Genomic DNA, 14,917 nt, shown 5'->3' on the forward strand with positions numbered 1-14,917 from the left:
GATTCAAGAAATGTCTGAGGTGAAGGGAGGTGGGAAGACAGTAGAGGTGAGAGGAGATTTGCAAGAAACTCCATGTGTAAATAGTGCTGCATGACCTTGTAGTCTAAAGAGTTCTGGGTCCAAATTTGACCCAGATAGATTTGCAAGAACATTCAGCTTCTCTGAGTTTTACTTTCTGTTATGTCTATTCCTCCTCCAAAAGAGACAATTAAGCATGCTTAATTTTCTGTAGGAAACTTCATTTTAATCTTCTTTTCTGAATTTTCTTGGTATCTCTGTGGAAACAGTGGAAAACCTGCTAGCTGCTGCCTGTTCGAGTATTTTTCCTGGGGCTGGAACCAACCAGGAGCTGGCGTTGCATTTCTTACATGAAGAAAAGGGAAGCATTCTGGTGAGTCTGCCCAGCTGTTCACCTCAGTGTGGTCAAAGATGTTAAGGAAGGTCAGGTAACCTCTCATTCCTCAGAGGACAGCCTTGCAAATTCCTTTCAATGCATCTGGTTCCCACTGTTTGATGTCCCTTGTACGTCCCTAAAGTGGGTTCTGACCGATGTACAGTGCCATGTGCACTTACTATCTTTTTATATTTCCAACCTGGACATGTTTGGCTTTTTAACCAACACACTGACAGTCTGTCAGGGCAAGTGAGCCAAGACTGCTAAATGAGTCTCAGATGTTGTCTTCCTGGAAAGGTAACTCTGTAGAAAGGAAAAATAAGAGGCTGGGGCTGAAAGCTGAGTCAGAGGGCAATGTCTTTTGCCTCTTTGTTTTGGTAGATCCATTTGACTTCTCTGTCTATGTCTGTAGAACAGCTGTGCTGCTAATTTTATATCAGTATTGTAAGATATGATACACTTTCATTATTGCCCTTGACACCTCTGGGAGGTAATATCAAAGAGCAGAGCAGAGCAAACAGCAAAGCTTTGTCATCCACTTATAGTTTTATGACTGATTTAACCTGGCATAAATCAGCCCTTTGGTCAGGAGTATCCCACACTTTTGCCTGGCTGCTTGTTTCCCATCCACTGGCACTGACACTTGAGAGACTGCATGGACTTGCATTGGAGAAGAGATCAAACAGGAAGTAGTTTTTGTGTGAATGTGTCAGGTTTCTGCCAGCCCATCTTGTGAATGCTGTTGTTGGCATTAGGGAGGAGCAGGACTGCCTCTGGCAGCAGGAGCTCATTGTTCAGGTGGTTTAAACTGCCAGTGGAAGCACAATTTCATTGTCTCCTTCCTACAAAATTTGACACCTTTTCTGGTTTAAATGAAAACTAAAGAGCAGCTTGAGAGGTGGGGGTTTTGTGTGTGTAATCTTTCAGTCACATGACTGCTGTTTTATTTTGAAATATTGCTTAGTCAAGTGAGATCAGATTACAATTACTTGGACGTTTAAGGCAGGTATCATTTAGGGCAGCATTTTTGGATGTGTGTGTAATAGGCCTTTGGTTAATGAGAGGAAACTGATGCAAGGTCTCTGTCTATGGAATTAGCTCTCTCCCAGTACCCTGGTGGCTGTGTCAATTCACAGATGTGAAGAGGTGCCAAGAATGTACCACTTGCCTGTGGTACCCAAGATTAGCTGGGTAGTCAAGAATGTGATTTCTAAAGTTGTCCCAAGTGATAAACTGTGTTCTGGTTCTTTTCTGTTAGCTTGCCACAGAAAGGAGGGGATTATCAATTGCCTGATCTTTGTTTTTAATACCCCAAATATTAAATTAATTATTTTACTTGTGTTTATCCAAGGGAGCTCTGACCAAACTGCTGTTGAAGAAGCCAGTGCGACCGCCTTCCCACCCTTTGGCAGATTATCACTACACAGGTTTGTTAACCACTACAACTCTGTGCTGCCTGCTTATCATACGAGAAATTTTCAATCCTTTTCTGATTTTTTGGGGTACTCTGTTACATTACAAGAAGATTAAAAGAGCAGTCTTCTCTTGTAACTCAAGTGATGGCTTGCCAGAAATTTTTCTTGTGCTAATTATGAGACTTTAAATGTAAGAAACACTGCATCCTTCTGAACATGTGCATGTGTATTGGAATAGGTATGAGTTCTGATTTTCTTTATGGGGAAAAGGGAAGGTAATCCCTTGCACTGAGCCACAGAGAATGTAGAAAGATACCAGTATGTACAAGAGAGGCTGTGGTAACCTTAGAATCATAGCCTCTCTGGCATGAGTTTCCAGGGTGGAGTTAAGCAAGGGTTTTATGGGAAATAGTTTTCAAGCTTGCTGAAGAAGCCTCAGCCAACCATGGATACCTGTTAGTGTTTCTGCAAAATTTAAATGCCATAAGCTGCCTTTGTGGTCTTGCACCTAATTAGAAAATAGTCAGCTGTGTGACACTGACTTCAGTGATCTGGAGTGACCCAAGTCACCTGAAAGACCTGATGTAAAGTGGTAGAGAGACGTCTAATAGCTGGTGCCACAAAGCTTAGAAAATACATTTCTTCATTATTACACATCCCTACTGTAGCTGTTGGCAAATATTTCTTGAATAATATCTATAAGGAAGGAGGGGATTCAAAAATGTGTTTATTATTAGAGGCAAAGAATATTTGAGGAATACTGGAGAATGCAGTAAATCTTCAGGTACAAATTTGCTGCTGAAAGAGAAGATCCTGTCCTCCTGCCTCACCATTTCCCTGCTGTAAAATCTTATGACTGGGCCACCACAAAGTGTGTCACTTCACCTTGCTTGGGCAACATCTTAGTTCATCTAATTGAGTGGTTTTTGCAAGCTGAACTGAGTTAATCTGTGGTGATGAGCACTAGATCTAACACAAAGCAAGTGTTGAGAGGAGAGCTGAGGTGGAGCAGTAAGGGAGGAGTTAACAGCAGTCTGCAGTTTGGCTGTAGTAGGTTCGAGGAGGGACTGCACCCTCACATGTGTGTACTGGTCTTATTTAAGGCTAACATGAAGAAAAAGTATGTAGAAGAGTAAACATTTGAAATTGTATGGGCTTCCATTACAACTTACTTTTACCTACAGGATCAGACAAGTGGAAGGTTTCCGAAAAAAAGCTGTTCAACAAAGGCATTGCAATCTACAAGAAAGACTTTTTCTTGGTCCAAAAGCTCGTAAGTTACTTCTGTTTGTTTGTTTTTCATGATGCATTTTTACATGTGTGTTGAACATTTAGTACAGGAAGTTCAATCTTGATTTTTCTCAGACCTCAGTTTTAAGCATTAGGTCCTGCACTCAAAAGATTTCAGAGAAATGTCATCATTCAGAACAACATAAAATCTCACCAGAAAGCTAGAGGATTTAATAATTGTTTTGCTGTTGTTGTTTACTTAACCCTGGTACTTAAACTGCACTACTTCTGTCAGTCCATGCTGCAGAGATCTCCTCTGCAGTGCACATTTATAGAGCGCTGGCAGTGTTTGGGTTAAGTGGTTTGCTGATAAAACTAAACTAAAACTAAAAAGAAACACATCTTCACCACTGATGGAGAGGACCAAAGAAGGATATGAGAATGATGCATCCTTTAGATCTCTCTTTCCAGTGTTGTGACAATGATAGTAAAAATGATCACTCCCATATTTTGATGAGGTATGACATGTCAGCAAGGGGGAAATCACTGAAGGAGAGTGCAGAACCAGTAGCCGCAAACATATTTACTGAATAAATTCCCCAAAGGCATTTAAATTGCAAAAGCTCAGAAGTTAAGAATATATTCCAAATGTTTCAGAAAAATCACTGATGCAGAATATGTAGATGTTCACAAGTCCATGCTCATAATTGTCTACCACCATATGCCTACTTTTAAAATGCACATGGCCAGAACGGAAAAGGGCTACAAAGCTCCACTTCCATTTTTGGATTGGTATTCTGGTCTGGTCTTCTCTGAAGTGCTGCTGCAAAATAAAGCTCCCCCATAAAACTGAGAGGCTGCTGTCAATCCTGATAGCTCAGCTGGAACATGTCAGAGGATAAGAGATGCATTAAGCTTAAAAAGTTCCAGGTTCTGTCACCTTTACATTAACCATCTTCAGAAAGTTTGTCTTCTAGTTCATAGTGAATAACAATGGGAATAGGGGATAGGCTGTGGGATGAGGCAGACAGACAAATACGACACAGAAAAGGAGACTTGAACAGCAGCTGTGGTGGAATGGAGACAAGCTAAGGAAAGAAAATACAAAGTGTAATTATCACACCCTTAGTAATTATTTATAAGTATTTTTAAAATAATGTAATCCATTGGACTTTCATGTTTTTTAAACAACAGATAAAAACCAAAACAGTGTCTCAGTGTGTGGAATTCTACTACACATACAAAAAACAGGTGAAAATTGGTCGGAATGGGACCTTAATCTTTGGGGACATTGATGGTGCTAATGAGAGATCTATGAAAGATGAAGCTGAAGTTGACATCAAGGTAAGTAATTTCCTAAATTTGTCTCACCTCTTTTGGGCTGTGGTTTGAAGTCTTGTGTGTTGTCTCATTTACTGGTCAAATCAAAAGCACAAACAATCTGGCTTCTCCTCAGGAGTCCAGACTCACAAATTTGCGTCCTTTGTAATGTTATTTACTTACAGAACATCAAAATTAACAGTTCCTTTATTTTCTGGTGAAGAGTTCCCATAGGTTTGCACGTGTTCTTCCTCTCAGAAGAGACATCTTCAGTGAGGAACACGGGCATGTGGAGGAGGAGGAGGAAGAGGAGGAAGAAGAGGAGGCAGAGGAAGGGTTGGATAACAGAAGGAGGAGTGCCGATGCTCTGAAAGATGAACAGACACTACAGGATGGTGCAATAGTAAGTGCTGCATTGTGCATGTTGTGCTTTCTATGCCACCTTCACTCTGCAAATAGTTTAGAAAACAGGTTGGAAGTTCCAGATGCAAAAAGTTTCCATCTCTTAACTTTTTCTGGAGCATGAGGTTGGGTTGAGGTAGCTCAGAGTGTTGCTATCAACCAGACTGTGTACTGTGATGAGAGAACTGGATGTGTTAGGTGGAAAAATGCAATGTATTCTTTGTGGCTGGTGTACACAGAGGGCCATAAAGAGAAATGCGTGAAGATTTTCTCATTAAATAAAACCTTTGTCTGGAATGAGTGAAGTATAGGAGCTCAGCCACTGTCTTCCTTCTGATGGTAGGTTTAAGTGTCACTTTGCCTCAACTCTTCTCTTTGCAAAGGCCAGCGACACCAATATGAGGAGTCACGAGACAACTGTCACAGGAAGGATTGGGAGGAAGCCAAGGGAGACAACAGTGAAGCCTCGAAAGCCTATTACTGCTCCAGTGCAGAGGAAGAAGAGGAAACAGAAGATAAAATCAGATGCTACCAGTAAAACACAAAATACAGAAAACACATTTCCATGTAAAAAATGTGGCAGGTAAGACCAACTCTTCTTCCAACAATAGTCACAGAATCACAGTAGGGCATCTCCTGTGGAAGCTTTTTCTCAAATGAGCTTTCTGTCTTTCTATATAGGCCATAGACATTGGCAATAATTTTAATGAATTACTGCCCCACTAATACTTGCGAATTAAGGCTTGTTTTTCTTCAAATGTGATGAGATACCACCTGCATTTCAACAGGTGGTGTACAGTGTTTGGGGTTAAGCTGCACTTTAAAGCAGCTGCTGTAATGGTCCTGTAATGCTTACATTTTTATAATGAGAAGTTTCTATGTATTTGCTAGATCACATATAAAGAACATGGTATAGACTTTAGAACAGTGGTGTAGAAATGTGAGACACTACCATCGTTTTAGCAGCAGCTATTAGGCCAGTAGGTACAAAGTTCATCTGGTTAAATTTGCAGCTGTCTTTGGTGGATGTCAAATATATTTGTATTTCCTCACACAGCTTTAGTAGGTTTGTTGCCAACAGAATTATAACCATCAAGAAAATTCAGTTCCCTACATAAGTTTCTTATTCTTAAAACAACAGGACAAGCAGACAAGGATTCTTAATGGTGTCTGAACTTCACTTGTGGGTTTTGATGCAGAATCCAAATAGTTAATGGTGGAGGAACAGATCACAGAAATGTAGAATCAGAAGGAAAAAGCTCAAGTGTTTCTAGTTCTGTGGACAAGGCTCAGGAGTGGCATTGGGCCATCATTTGCCTCCATGCTTATTGTGTTACCGCAGCACAGGGGTACGCCTGAAAACCAGGGCTGTGTTGTGTTAAGCAGCACATGCATGATTCTGATACCAGCACTGCATGGTACCACCCCTCTGAATTCAGAGCTGAGTGAGAAATGGCTATAGTGAGAAATGAAGTGAGTGGTTTGAGGGTGCTCAGGATCTCCTGCTAGCATTGCGCCTTGTGCCGGCACATGGTGCTTGCTGTGGGTGCTCTGTCGCAGCGCCAGCGGGAGTTCCGGAGCTGAAGCTCACAAACTTGAGGCTGGAGCAGCAGAGCTCTTCTGGAGCAGTGTTGAAGGAGGCCATAGGAGAGGCCAGTGCTAATGTACATGTGTGCCTCCCTCAGGGTGTTCTACAAGGTGAAAAGCCGCAGTGCTCACATGAAGAGCCACGCGGAGCAGGAGAAGAAGGCGGCGGCGCTGAAGCAGCAAGAGAAGGAGGCGTTGGCGGCGGCAGCAGCCCGCAGCCAGGCCCAGCAGGAAGAGAGCAGTGACAGTGGGAGCAGCAGCACCGGGAGCAGCAGCGCCAGCTCGGATGAAGACGGTGAAATATAGCAGCAGGCCAGAAGTGGAGGGAGTAGCAAGGCTGGACCCAACCTCCCTCTTGGTGGTCTCACTTTTTTTTTTGCTTGCACTTTTCTTACCTGAACCATCAGGTTTTGGTTTCAGTGCTGCCATTTCCTCATGCCACATGTTCCACTTCACCTTGCCAGTACTGACCAAGACAGAATGGTGGATAACAAGATTTGTTTCTACTTGGATGTTTTTTTAAGACTAATAAGATTTCTATTATATTTATAATGATATAAGAGGTACATAATAGAACAATGTCACCTGCAGTGGAAGTAAGTTCTCTCAGGTCAGTCAGACCTTTCTTTTTGTTCTTGTCAGGAATCGTAGTAGTGGGACTATTGGATATAAAGATTTCCAGACTGGAGCAAGAAAATGAAGCTCTGCTCTGAGCTAAGTGTATCCAGTTACTGTGACACTGGTGATTTATAGCTGTTTCCTTTCTCAGCAAGTTCTTCTTCCTTTTATGCTTTCCTGCCTTTCTTTCTGAGCAGTTATTCAGGCAGACAACACATTTTGTGGAAAGATGGTGTGCACTTTGGACCTCTGTTTCACAAAAATGAAAAGTGGGATGAGCAAGACACTCTTCTTCCTTTTGAGAGGAGGTTTTATTTTTCAAATGGAAGCCTGAGGTCAGTTATCTTTTGGCATTAGGAATGTAGCAATGGATATAAAAATATCCTGTGGGATTAGAGTAACCACAGGCCTTGCAGGTTGTCTCATCTTGGAAAACAAAATAGTCAGCCTTTGATTAACTTAAAGGAGTCTGGGCTTCACAAAGTGCAATTTGAAATGAAAACTGCTGGGTTTGAATTTACATGAATAGGAGCAAAGTTTGTTTGGTGAAAATGAACCCAGATCTTCTTGTGTGCCCAATTGCGTGCACCTCAGAAATGGGAGGAATGGACTCTCATCTCCAGCAGTGATCCCTCTGTGAATGTTTTTACCTCTCAATATCCTCCTCTGTCCTGTAGCAGCCCTCTTTTACTCCTTGAAATTGTCATCATCAAGCTTTTATGGGAGGGCCCTGGTTTCCCAGACAGTTGCTGTCAGACTGTATGTACAGGAGAAGCTTGTCACCTATTTGCACACCAGTGGCTGAGCACTGCTGCCTGCTGGGTTGTCCTGCTACGAGCTGTGCTCTTTGCTGAAAGGCATACTCCTCCTTCAGAACTGACACAATCTAGTAGCCCAAAAAGTCTGGGCACCAAAATCTGCTGGTGAAAGAGAGTTAAAAAGAAGTGGCCAAAGTGACAGATGTTAGATTCGCACAGGGTTGTTGTGTACATCTTTATAGCCCACATTTGTCATTATTTTGTAAGGATGCAGAGAATCACTTGTACTTGGCCAGCTGGTGCCATCCTGTAGCCCAGCTCCCTCCCTCCATCCAGTCCTTAGGAGCAACTGACCCCCAGCTTCTCGGGTGCTGGCACTGTGTCAGACCAGACCATACTGAAGGAGCTGATCGCTCCTGCCTTCCCCAGCAGGGATCCAAGAGATAGTGTTGTATGTGAGCTACAGAGTGTGCCTGACTGGCAGAATTTTTTTTTCTTTTTAAATCTTGAGCCTTCCAGCTGCTAGATAAATTCCTGGTTAACTATAGAAAGAGGGTACAACTCCAGCATGTCATATGTCAGTCTTCTTGCCCTGTAGTTTTATGCAACCATGATGGCTTCACTCTTTTGTTTGGGAGGCTGTGCATCGTACATTTGCTTTGACATACTCATGCCTTTGCACAGAATCACTTTTCTGAATAGCAGAAACAGTTACTACTCTTAGAGAATCAGGAGGAACATCATTAAGGACTGCACTCTTTGCAAAGTTGACACACTTTCACGTTCTGTCAGGATTGTATTTTTTATTCCTATCAAAACTGGGGTTCCTTTCAGCATTTTTTTGACTGTTCCAAGCTCCTACATTGGATGGATCTTGTTGACTAAGTTTTGTTACCAAGAAGCACATAGCACATCATGAACTGTTAAAATCATTCAAAAATTGCAAAGAACTAAAAGCTCCTTCTTTAAAAAGAAGCTTAAGCAAATCAGTCTTCCTCTTAAGGATTTCAGTGTTGATTTTTATCTTTTTTTCTTTTATAAATTGGAGAAAATGCTTGTCTGCAATTATCTTAGGGCCCTTGGGGAGAACAGAAGCTTTAGCACCCTGTGTCAGGAGGAACAGTAGGTGAAGCTACTGCAAGAATTATTGCAGTCTTCCAAAGGCCAGATCTTTCACTGATTCTCCCTATTTTAGGAAACTGATACAATTTTTCCTCTTGTTAAGGACAAGCCACTGAGGTGCTTTAGAACAAATCAGAAATTTTCTTTACTTGCATAAAAATGTTGTGTGTATTATGTGCTGATTCCAGTACTGGTTGTTTCTCTCCCACCCTGCTGCAGTATAAGTAGAACAGAACAGGAAAACTGGACACAGTCTGTCACTGGAAGAAAATCAGAAAAGGGTTTTTTCTGAGGATAACCTCTGTAACAGCTGTGGGTTAGCAGGGCTGACCACAATCAGGTTAAATGTGCCAAGTAAGTGGCAGCAAGTTGGAATGTTTCTGAGCATACTTCCAAACTGCTAGTAGCCACCAGAAGACTTCTTTTCTGGAATGGTAGTAAGGAAAACAGCTCCTCCAAGTGTCATCTTAAAAGACAAACAAGCAAACCAAGCCTTCTACTTACAGTTGGCTTACAGTTGGAGTTTGGAATTAATCCTGCATTTGATTTAGAGCTTGCCTACTAGCAAAAGTTGGCAGGTAATTGTTTTTTTAAAAAAGAACAAAACCAAAACAAAACCAAAACCTAAACAACCAACCCCCAATTTCTGTGGACAAAGCATTTAAATGGAATTTGTCTAATCTGGAATGAGTTATGTCCTTACTCTTTGTGGGGGAAAAATAGTGGCTCTTTACTGCAGCACAGTGTTAATTTGTGTTATTCCAGTTGAGATTTAAAAATACCCACTCCAAACAAACAAAATTCTTGTCAATGTTCTGTTGATATGTCTCTTTTAAAACTCCATGTTCATTATTTTCCATCATTTAAAGGTCTATTGATTGATCCCCATTTACTGTAAGGGTTTGCTGCTAATTTAGAAAACAGGCAGTAGAAAGACATTAATTTGAACAAGATGTCTCTTTGCTTTAGTTCTTTTATATGGGAACAAATATTTATGGAATGCAATTCTGTAAATGTGTACTAATAGATTTGCCTTTTGCAGTGCAAGATCAGGCTTCAGGTGGTCATACACCCCATAGTCAGATGGCTGTATTTCAAATCATTACCTACTTGAGTCTTGATGCCAGCACTGGGCACCACAGAGATGCAGTGACAGGTCAAGTTTGCCCTGATCACATACTTCTTTCTGCCTGTGCTTCTGCCTGACCTTTACAGATAGATTCAGCCTTTCAGGTTTGTGATGTGCATGGGATAGCATCTGAGTTTTGTAAGACTGTGTGTGTATGTAATTACTAGATAGATGCATGCACTTGTGATGCATATCTGATATAGCTGCAGGTGTTTTGCAGTCTAGCTGCAAGAACCACTCTGCATTTTAATTTATTTGATGTTTGTTCTTTTACTGATACAGTTGATGGTATCAGAGAGAACTTGTCTCTGTAAGTTGAAGGCCTACAGAATTTCACTCAGCTGTGCAGGACCATGGCATTTTGCTGGCTAGAAACAGGTAGGGATGTAGCTGCTCACAGGCAAAGACAGAAACTCAAAAGTTCAAACGTAACTCATCTGTTAAACCCACTGCAGACAAAGTCCAAATTAACTAAAAATACTCTGATTTATCAAACTGAGGCTTTTGGTCATTTTTATCATTGCAACAAGCTTAGATTAAAACCAACACTTTTCAAAAAGTGTTTCTTAAATCACAAATGTTAGCTTTCTTGCTCTCAGCAGCTACACACTTCTTAATTCTCTTTCAGGCAGCAGACCAGAAGGTTCCTACAGATACATACAGTATTTTAAAGTATCGGGAGTAGGAAGGACTACAGCCATAGGAGTCCTGTCCGCTTTCATACAATGGCACATTTAGTCCAATGCTTACCAGAAACCATATTCTAATACACATTTTTCCCCACAAACTTTCTCCCTGTTTTATCTTTGGATCTATGTCAGGAAGTTTATTAAGCTTTAAAGAGACAGAGAAACAAGTCTACAAATCATGTTTGATTTCTGGGGGGGTGAGTTTCTATGTAAATTCGTCACTTGGGTTCAGCTAGTTTACTTTTCCTCCTCCTCTCCCGTGTCATATGTTAGGAAGACACAAACTTTGAATCCCAAGCTGTCTAAGGATCTTTCTTTCCAAGACTAAGATTCCACTGACAGCTGAGCCTGAAAAAACCCTTAACTTCTCCAGATTAGAAGACAACATATATTTTTATAGAAATGTAATTGTGTATTTTAAAAAGAGTTTCCTGCAGCTTCTCCACATGTATTTTCCCCCTGTAGTTCAGATTTGATATAAACTTCTTTTGTGTTCATTCTTTTTATGTTCTGTTTTTAAATTTGTAGTTGAAGCTTTGGTGTACTGTACAGGAGCAGTCAGCCTTTGTAATTACTGTATAAATGCTTTATAATAAAGTATATTACTTTTATTTTAACAAGTGAGCAGACACTTCCTTTTGTGTGTCTGCTGCCTAGGGCACCTTTTAAAAGACTGTTACATGTTTAAAATGTACATATATAAATATATTTACCTGTTGCTGTACAGTTGTGATAGACTGGACTGAATTTATTTTTTGTGTGCTTTTTTATAAAATATTAATACACTAAAGGAAATCTTGCAGATGTGATTGTAATGTACTATGTAACTTATTTACTTAATATCCTCTATATATCAAAAAAACCCTTTTATTAAATGAGGTTTAAAAAATAGTTTCTTAGCTGAGTTTTTTGATGGTATGAAGGAGTGGCCAGGGGCTTGTGCAGGCTGTGATGCACAGGAGACTGTCCCAAGTCCTGGCTGCTCTGCTCTCTCTTCGTATTCACCTGTGTTTTCCACAGCAGCCCTTGAGGCTGTTTCTCACCTCTGCCCTGAGATGCCTGCCATGTGTTTTATCTTACATCCAAGAAAGTAACTGGCACATGCAGCTGTAGGAGACCAGAGAAATCTGAAGTTCCACTGATTTACAGAAGTGTTCATGAGATGTGTGTCCCACTCCAAGCTGAGCACCCTCCCAGAAAAACAGAAACAACCTTGACAGTGTGCTAGAAATTCCTGGGGAATAGTTCTAGGTCTGCTGTGCTGTAAATAAAGTTGGTGGGATTCTGAAACTTACCTGAAACTGCAAAGACCATGGGCAAGGCAAAGCCATCATGGAGTAACTCAGTACCTGACGGGCCCACATCAGATGTGAATTCTGGGACGGCTTCAGTTGTAGATCATATTGTATCACACTTGTCAATGACAAAGTTTGAAAAAAACTTTTAGTAAATACTGTCCTAAAGGCACTTATCTGTTCCTTGAATCTAAAGGGGGGTTTAACAGTTTTTGTTACATGGCACATATTTTGTTTCTTCTGGCAGCAGTTAGATCTCTTGCTGTGGATTTAAAATAAGCTTGTATCTATCCTCCAAACATCTTCTGTTTTGGTACTTTACCTTTTAGTTAACTAGGCTACACAGGTGTTCTCACACCTATGGGCATGATGTCTTTAAAAGCTACAAATGCTACATAAAGCAGATAGCAGAAATGTGTATCAGTGCCTGGCTGGTCTCCTGTGAGACTGCACTTACAATCTAAGGCAGCAGTCCTGCCAGAGAGAGCCCAAAACATAACACTTAATTTTTTCAGCTCAGTGTAGAAGCTTTAGTTTAGTCTTGTACCTGTGGCAGTTGATCAGCAATAGTGTCTGGAGAAAAAAGTATTTTGCTTGGTGTGTGAAGAGACAGGGAACACCTGTCTTCGCTTGGGATAACAGACCAGGACTTTAAGGCTTTAAGTCATCCATCTGTCTCCCTGTCAAAGCCAGCTGGCAAAAGTGCTGAAGTTTAGTACTTTGCACTAAATCTGAGGCTGTGCAAACAAACCTTGGACAATCAAAAAACCCACACATTTGGAGCAATTTGGGTTCTATCTTTTTTTAACTGCTGGATCTAAGCCCAAGCTTCTGGAAGTTATTTTACCTACCGAAAGAAACCTTATAAAGCATTTTAGTGATTAGTAAGCTTTGAGTTATTGGTGCTGTGAGGAGTTCTGCAGTAACTCCCTATGTGTTTTCTAAATAGCATTACAACCATCACTGCAGGATGCTGCTCTTGTCATTATTGAGACCAACTGCTGTGGGGTAGGAAAAGTTTTCTTTATATCAGAGTTTTGAAATTACATTTCAGTGACATGGTCTACTGAAGGCTGAAGTTTCTATTAGAGAAACTTATGAATCAGTTAGCCCTCCCCTGTCTGGGTTTAATGGAAGTAATTGTATATTACTGTAAGAGAATTTCAAAGTGAATTAGTAATTTTGTACCAAAGAAAGATCAGCCATTTCTCTAACTTATCTGGATTTTTTTCCCGTAGCAGTAGTAGACTTTTCTCTTAGAACCTAAGAACAAATTGTGACAACCAATGTCTTAAAAGATTAAAAAATATTTATGTATCAGATGACAACAATCACAATATATCAGCATTTTTAAAGCCTTATCTTATTTTCTATTCTAAAATATAGAGGCAATAAGGAACAGCATTTACATGCTATCATACTATAAATACATTGCTTCCTGAGCACCTAGAAAAGTTTAATGAGAACAATATTTAGTTTCCAAATACTCTTCACAAGCTGAACTATTTCATAACACATCAGCCAAAGACATTTGTATAAAATAAGGTTATATTATTTTTGAACAAGTTTCACAGAATAACATTTATAAACATAGGCCTAAATAATTTAAACACAGCAAATTTAACAGTTTTTCATGCTACAAAATTACTGTATACAAAAGATTGCCAAAGGGGATGTTAAAAGTGCTCTCTTGCTTGGAAGTTTTTCTAGATGAGCTTACTTCTAGTGTAACCTGAGTCATCTGCTGGTTCTCAGGTCTTTTCTGTCATTTTTCCATCAGTTCTCAATAATCACTGCATTTTCACTGCATTCAATCAGCTCTTTGAAGACAGGTAAGCATGTCAACAAACAAGCAAAAAACCTAGCTAGTTCCTACCACTAATTTAATTTTAGGATATTTCTCTAAGGAATAAAGTGGATGCTAGTCCTCTGTAACTTCACTGGGAAAAGCAGAATTCCACATGGCTTGCACATTTTACATGGGTGCTCTTTTCATCCATGAATAATAGTGTGCTTCCACTTCACTGGATGTGGTGTGATAGGGAACAGCAGAGTGTACAAGTGAAAGCCAGGCCTTCCAGCATCTCACTCCACTCTCCCTGTGAGCACACAGGCCAAGGTGTCACTGTCACCTTATACATAACATTGTGTAGCACCACCAATATACAAACCAGCTGTTTTAATTCTTCCACCTTTCTAGTTCTTCCACCACATCCAGTGCCTAATTTTAAAGTGCAAATTTAAAAATTTAGGGAAACTTTACTTTGGAGGAGAAAACGTTTGGGTTTATTTTTTTTTTTTTGTTCTTGAGAGTAATGGCAACTCATTAGGCAAACCAAGGTAAAGTGAAGCTACCAGCTTCAAGATGAAGCATCTCCTGACAAACAAATGCCACTGTCAATTCTTTTCTTACTGTATTGTTTCAATGAGACTGACACACAGTTTTTTATCAAAAGGGTTTTAAATTATATGCTAAGACTAGATGCCCCCTTCCTTCAATAATGATTTTTTTTCCCTTTCTTATTGGTTTTTATCATGCAGCCCCCAAAGAAAAGAGCTAGAGAATTTGTGCCATTTCATCTGTGGAAAGCACCAACGCCAGTGGGCCACACAATCCACCCAGCTCTAGCATCACCTACAAGAGTTTTGGACTGATTCCCATAGATGTAGCCTCTGCTGATCACTTATGAGAGCCAGGAGCTGCTCTTATCCTTCACAACTTGTCAATGGACCTGTGTTTCACTTCAGTTGTTACAGCATAGTCAGAACACTAAGTTTCTATTCCGCTCTCAGAATGCCCCAATATAGCCAAAGTGTGGAGTATTTGCTGTATCTAACATAACTTTCAGAAATGTATACACTTAGGCCATATTTAAAGAATCAATCAGCAGGATTACTTGGCATTGGACTGTGCTCATCATTCCCTTTTCCTGCTGTCACAATCGTGTGGAGCTAAGC

General features: G+C 40.4%; 1 protein-coding gene across 5 annotated transcripts in view; it reads left to right on the forward strand.

The window, feature by feature from the left end:
- Window positions 1-11,555, forward strand: part of MIDEAS (mitotic deacetylase associated SANT domain protein) — a 53,672-nt gene extending 42,117 nt beyond the window's left edge. For all 5 annotated transcript variants that reach the window (XM_015631800.2, XM_015631801.3, XM_015631804.3 and 2 more), the window contains 7 exons: window positions 288-391; window positions 1,746-1,821; window positions 2,994-3,082; window positions 4,234-4,383; window positions 4,583-4,762; window positions 5,145-5,344; window positions 6,447-11,555. In XM_015631800.2, coding sequence (XP_015487286.1) covers window positions 288-391; window positions 1,746-1,821; window positions 2,994-3,082; window positions 4,234-4,383; window positions 4,583-4,762; window positions 5,145-5,344; window positions 6,447-6,654 — 1,007 coding nt within the window. In that variant the 3' untranslated portion in view covers window positions 6,655-11,555. The remainder of the gene's footprint in view (window positions 1-287; window positions 392-1,745; window positions 1,822-2,993; window positions 3,083-4,233; window positions 4,384-4,582; window positions 4,763-5,144; window positions 5,345-6,446) is intronic.
- The last annotated feature ends 3,362 nt before the right edge of the window (window positions 11,556-14,917 follow it).

Source organism: Parus major, chromosome 5, assembly GCF_001522545.3.
Source record: "Parus major isolate Abel chromosome 5, Parus_major1.1, whole genome shotgun sequence".
In the NCBI taxonomy this organism is placed as follows: domain Eukaryota; kingdom Metazoa; phylum Chordata; class Aves; order Passeriformes; family Paridae; genus Parus; species Parus major.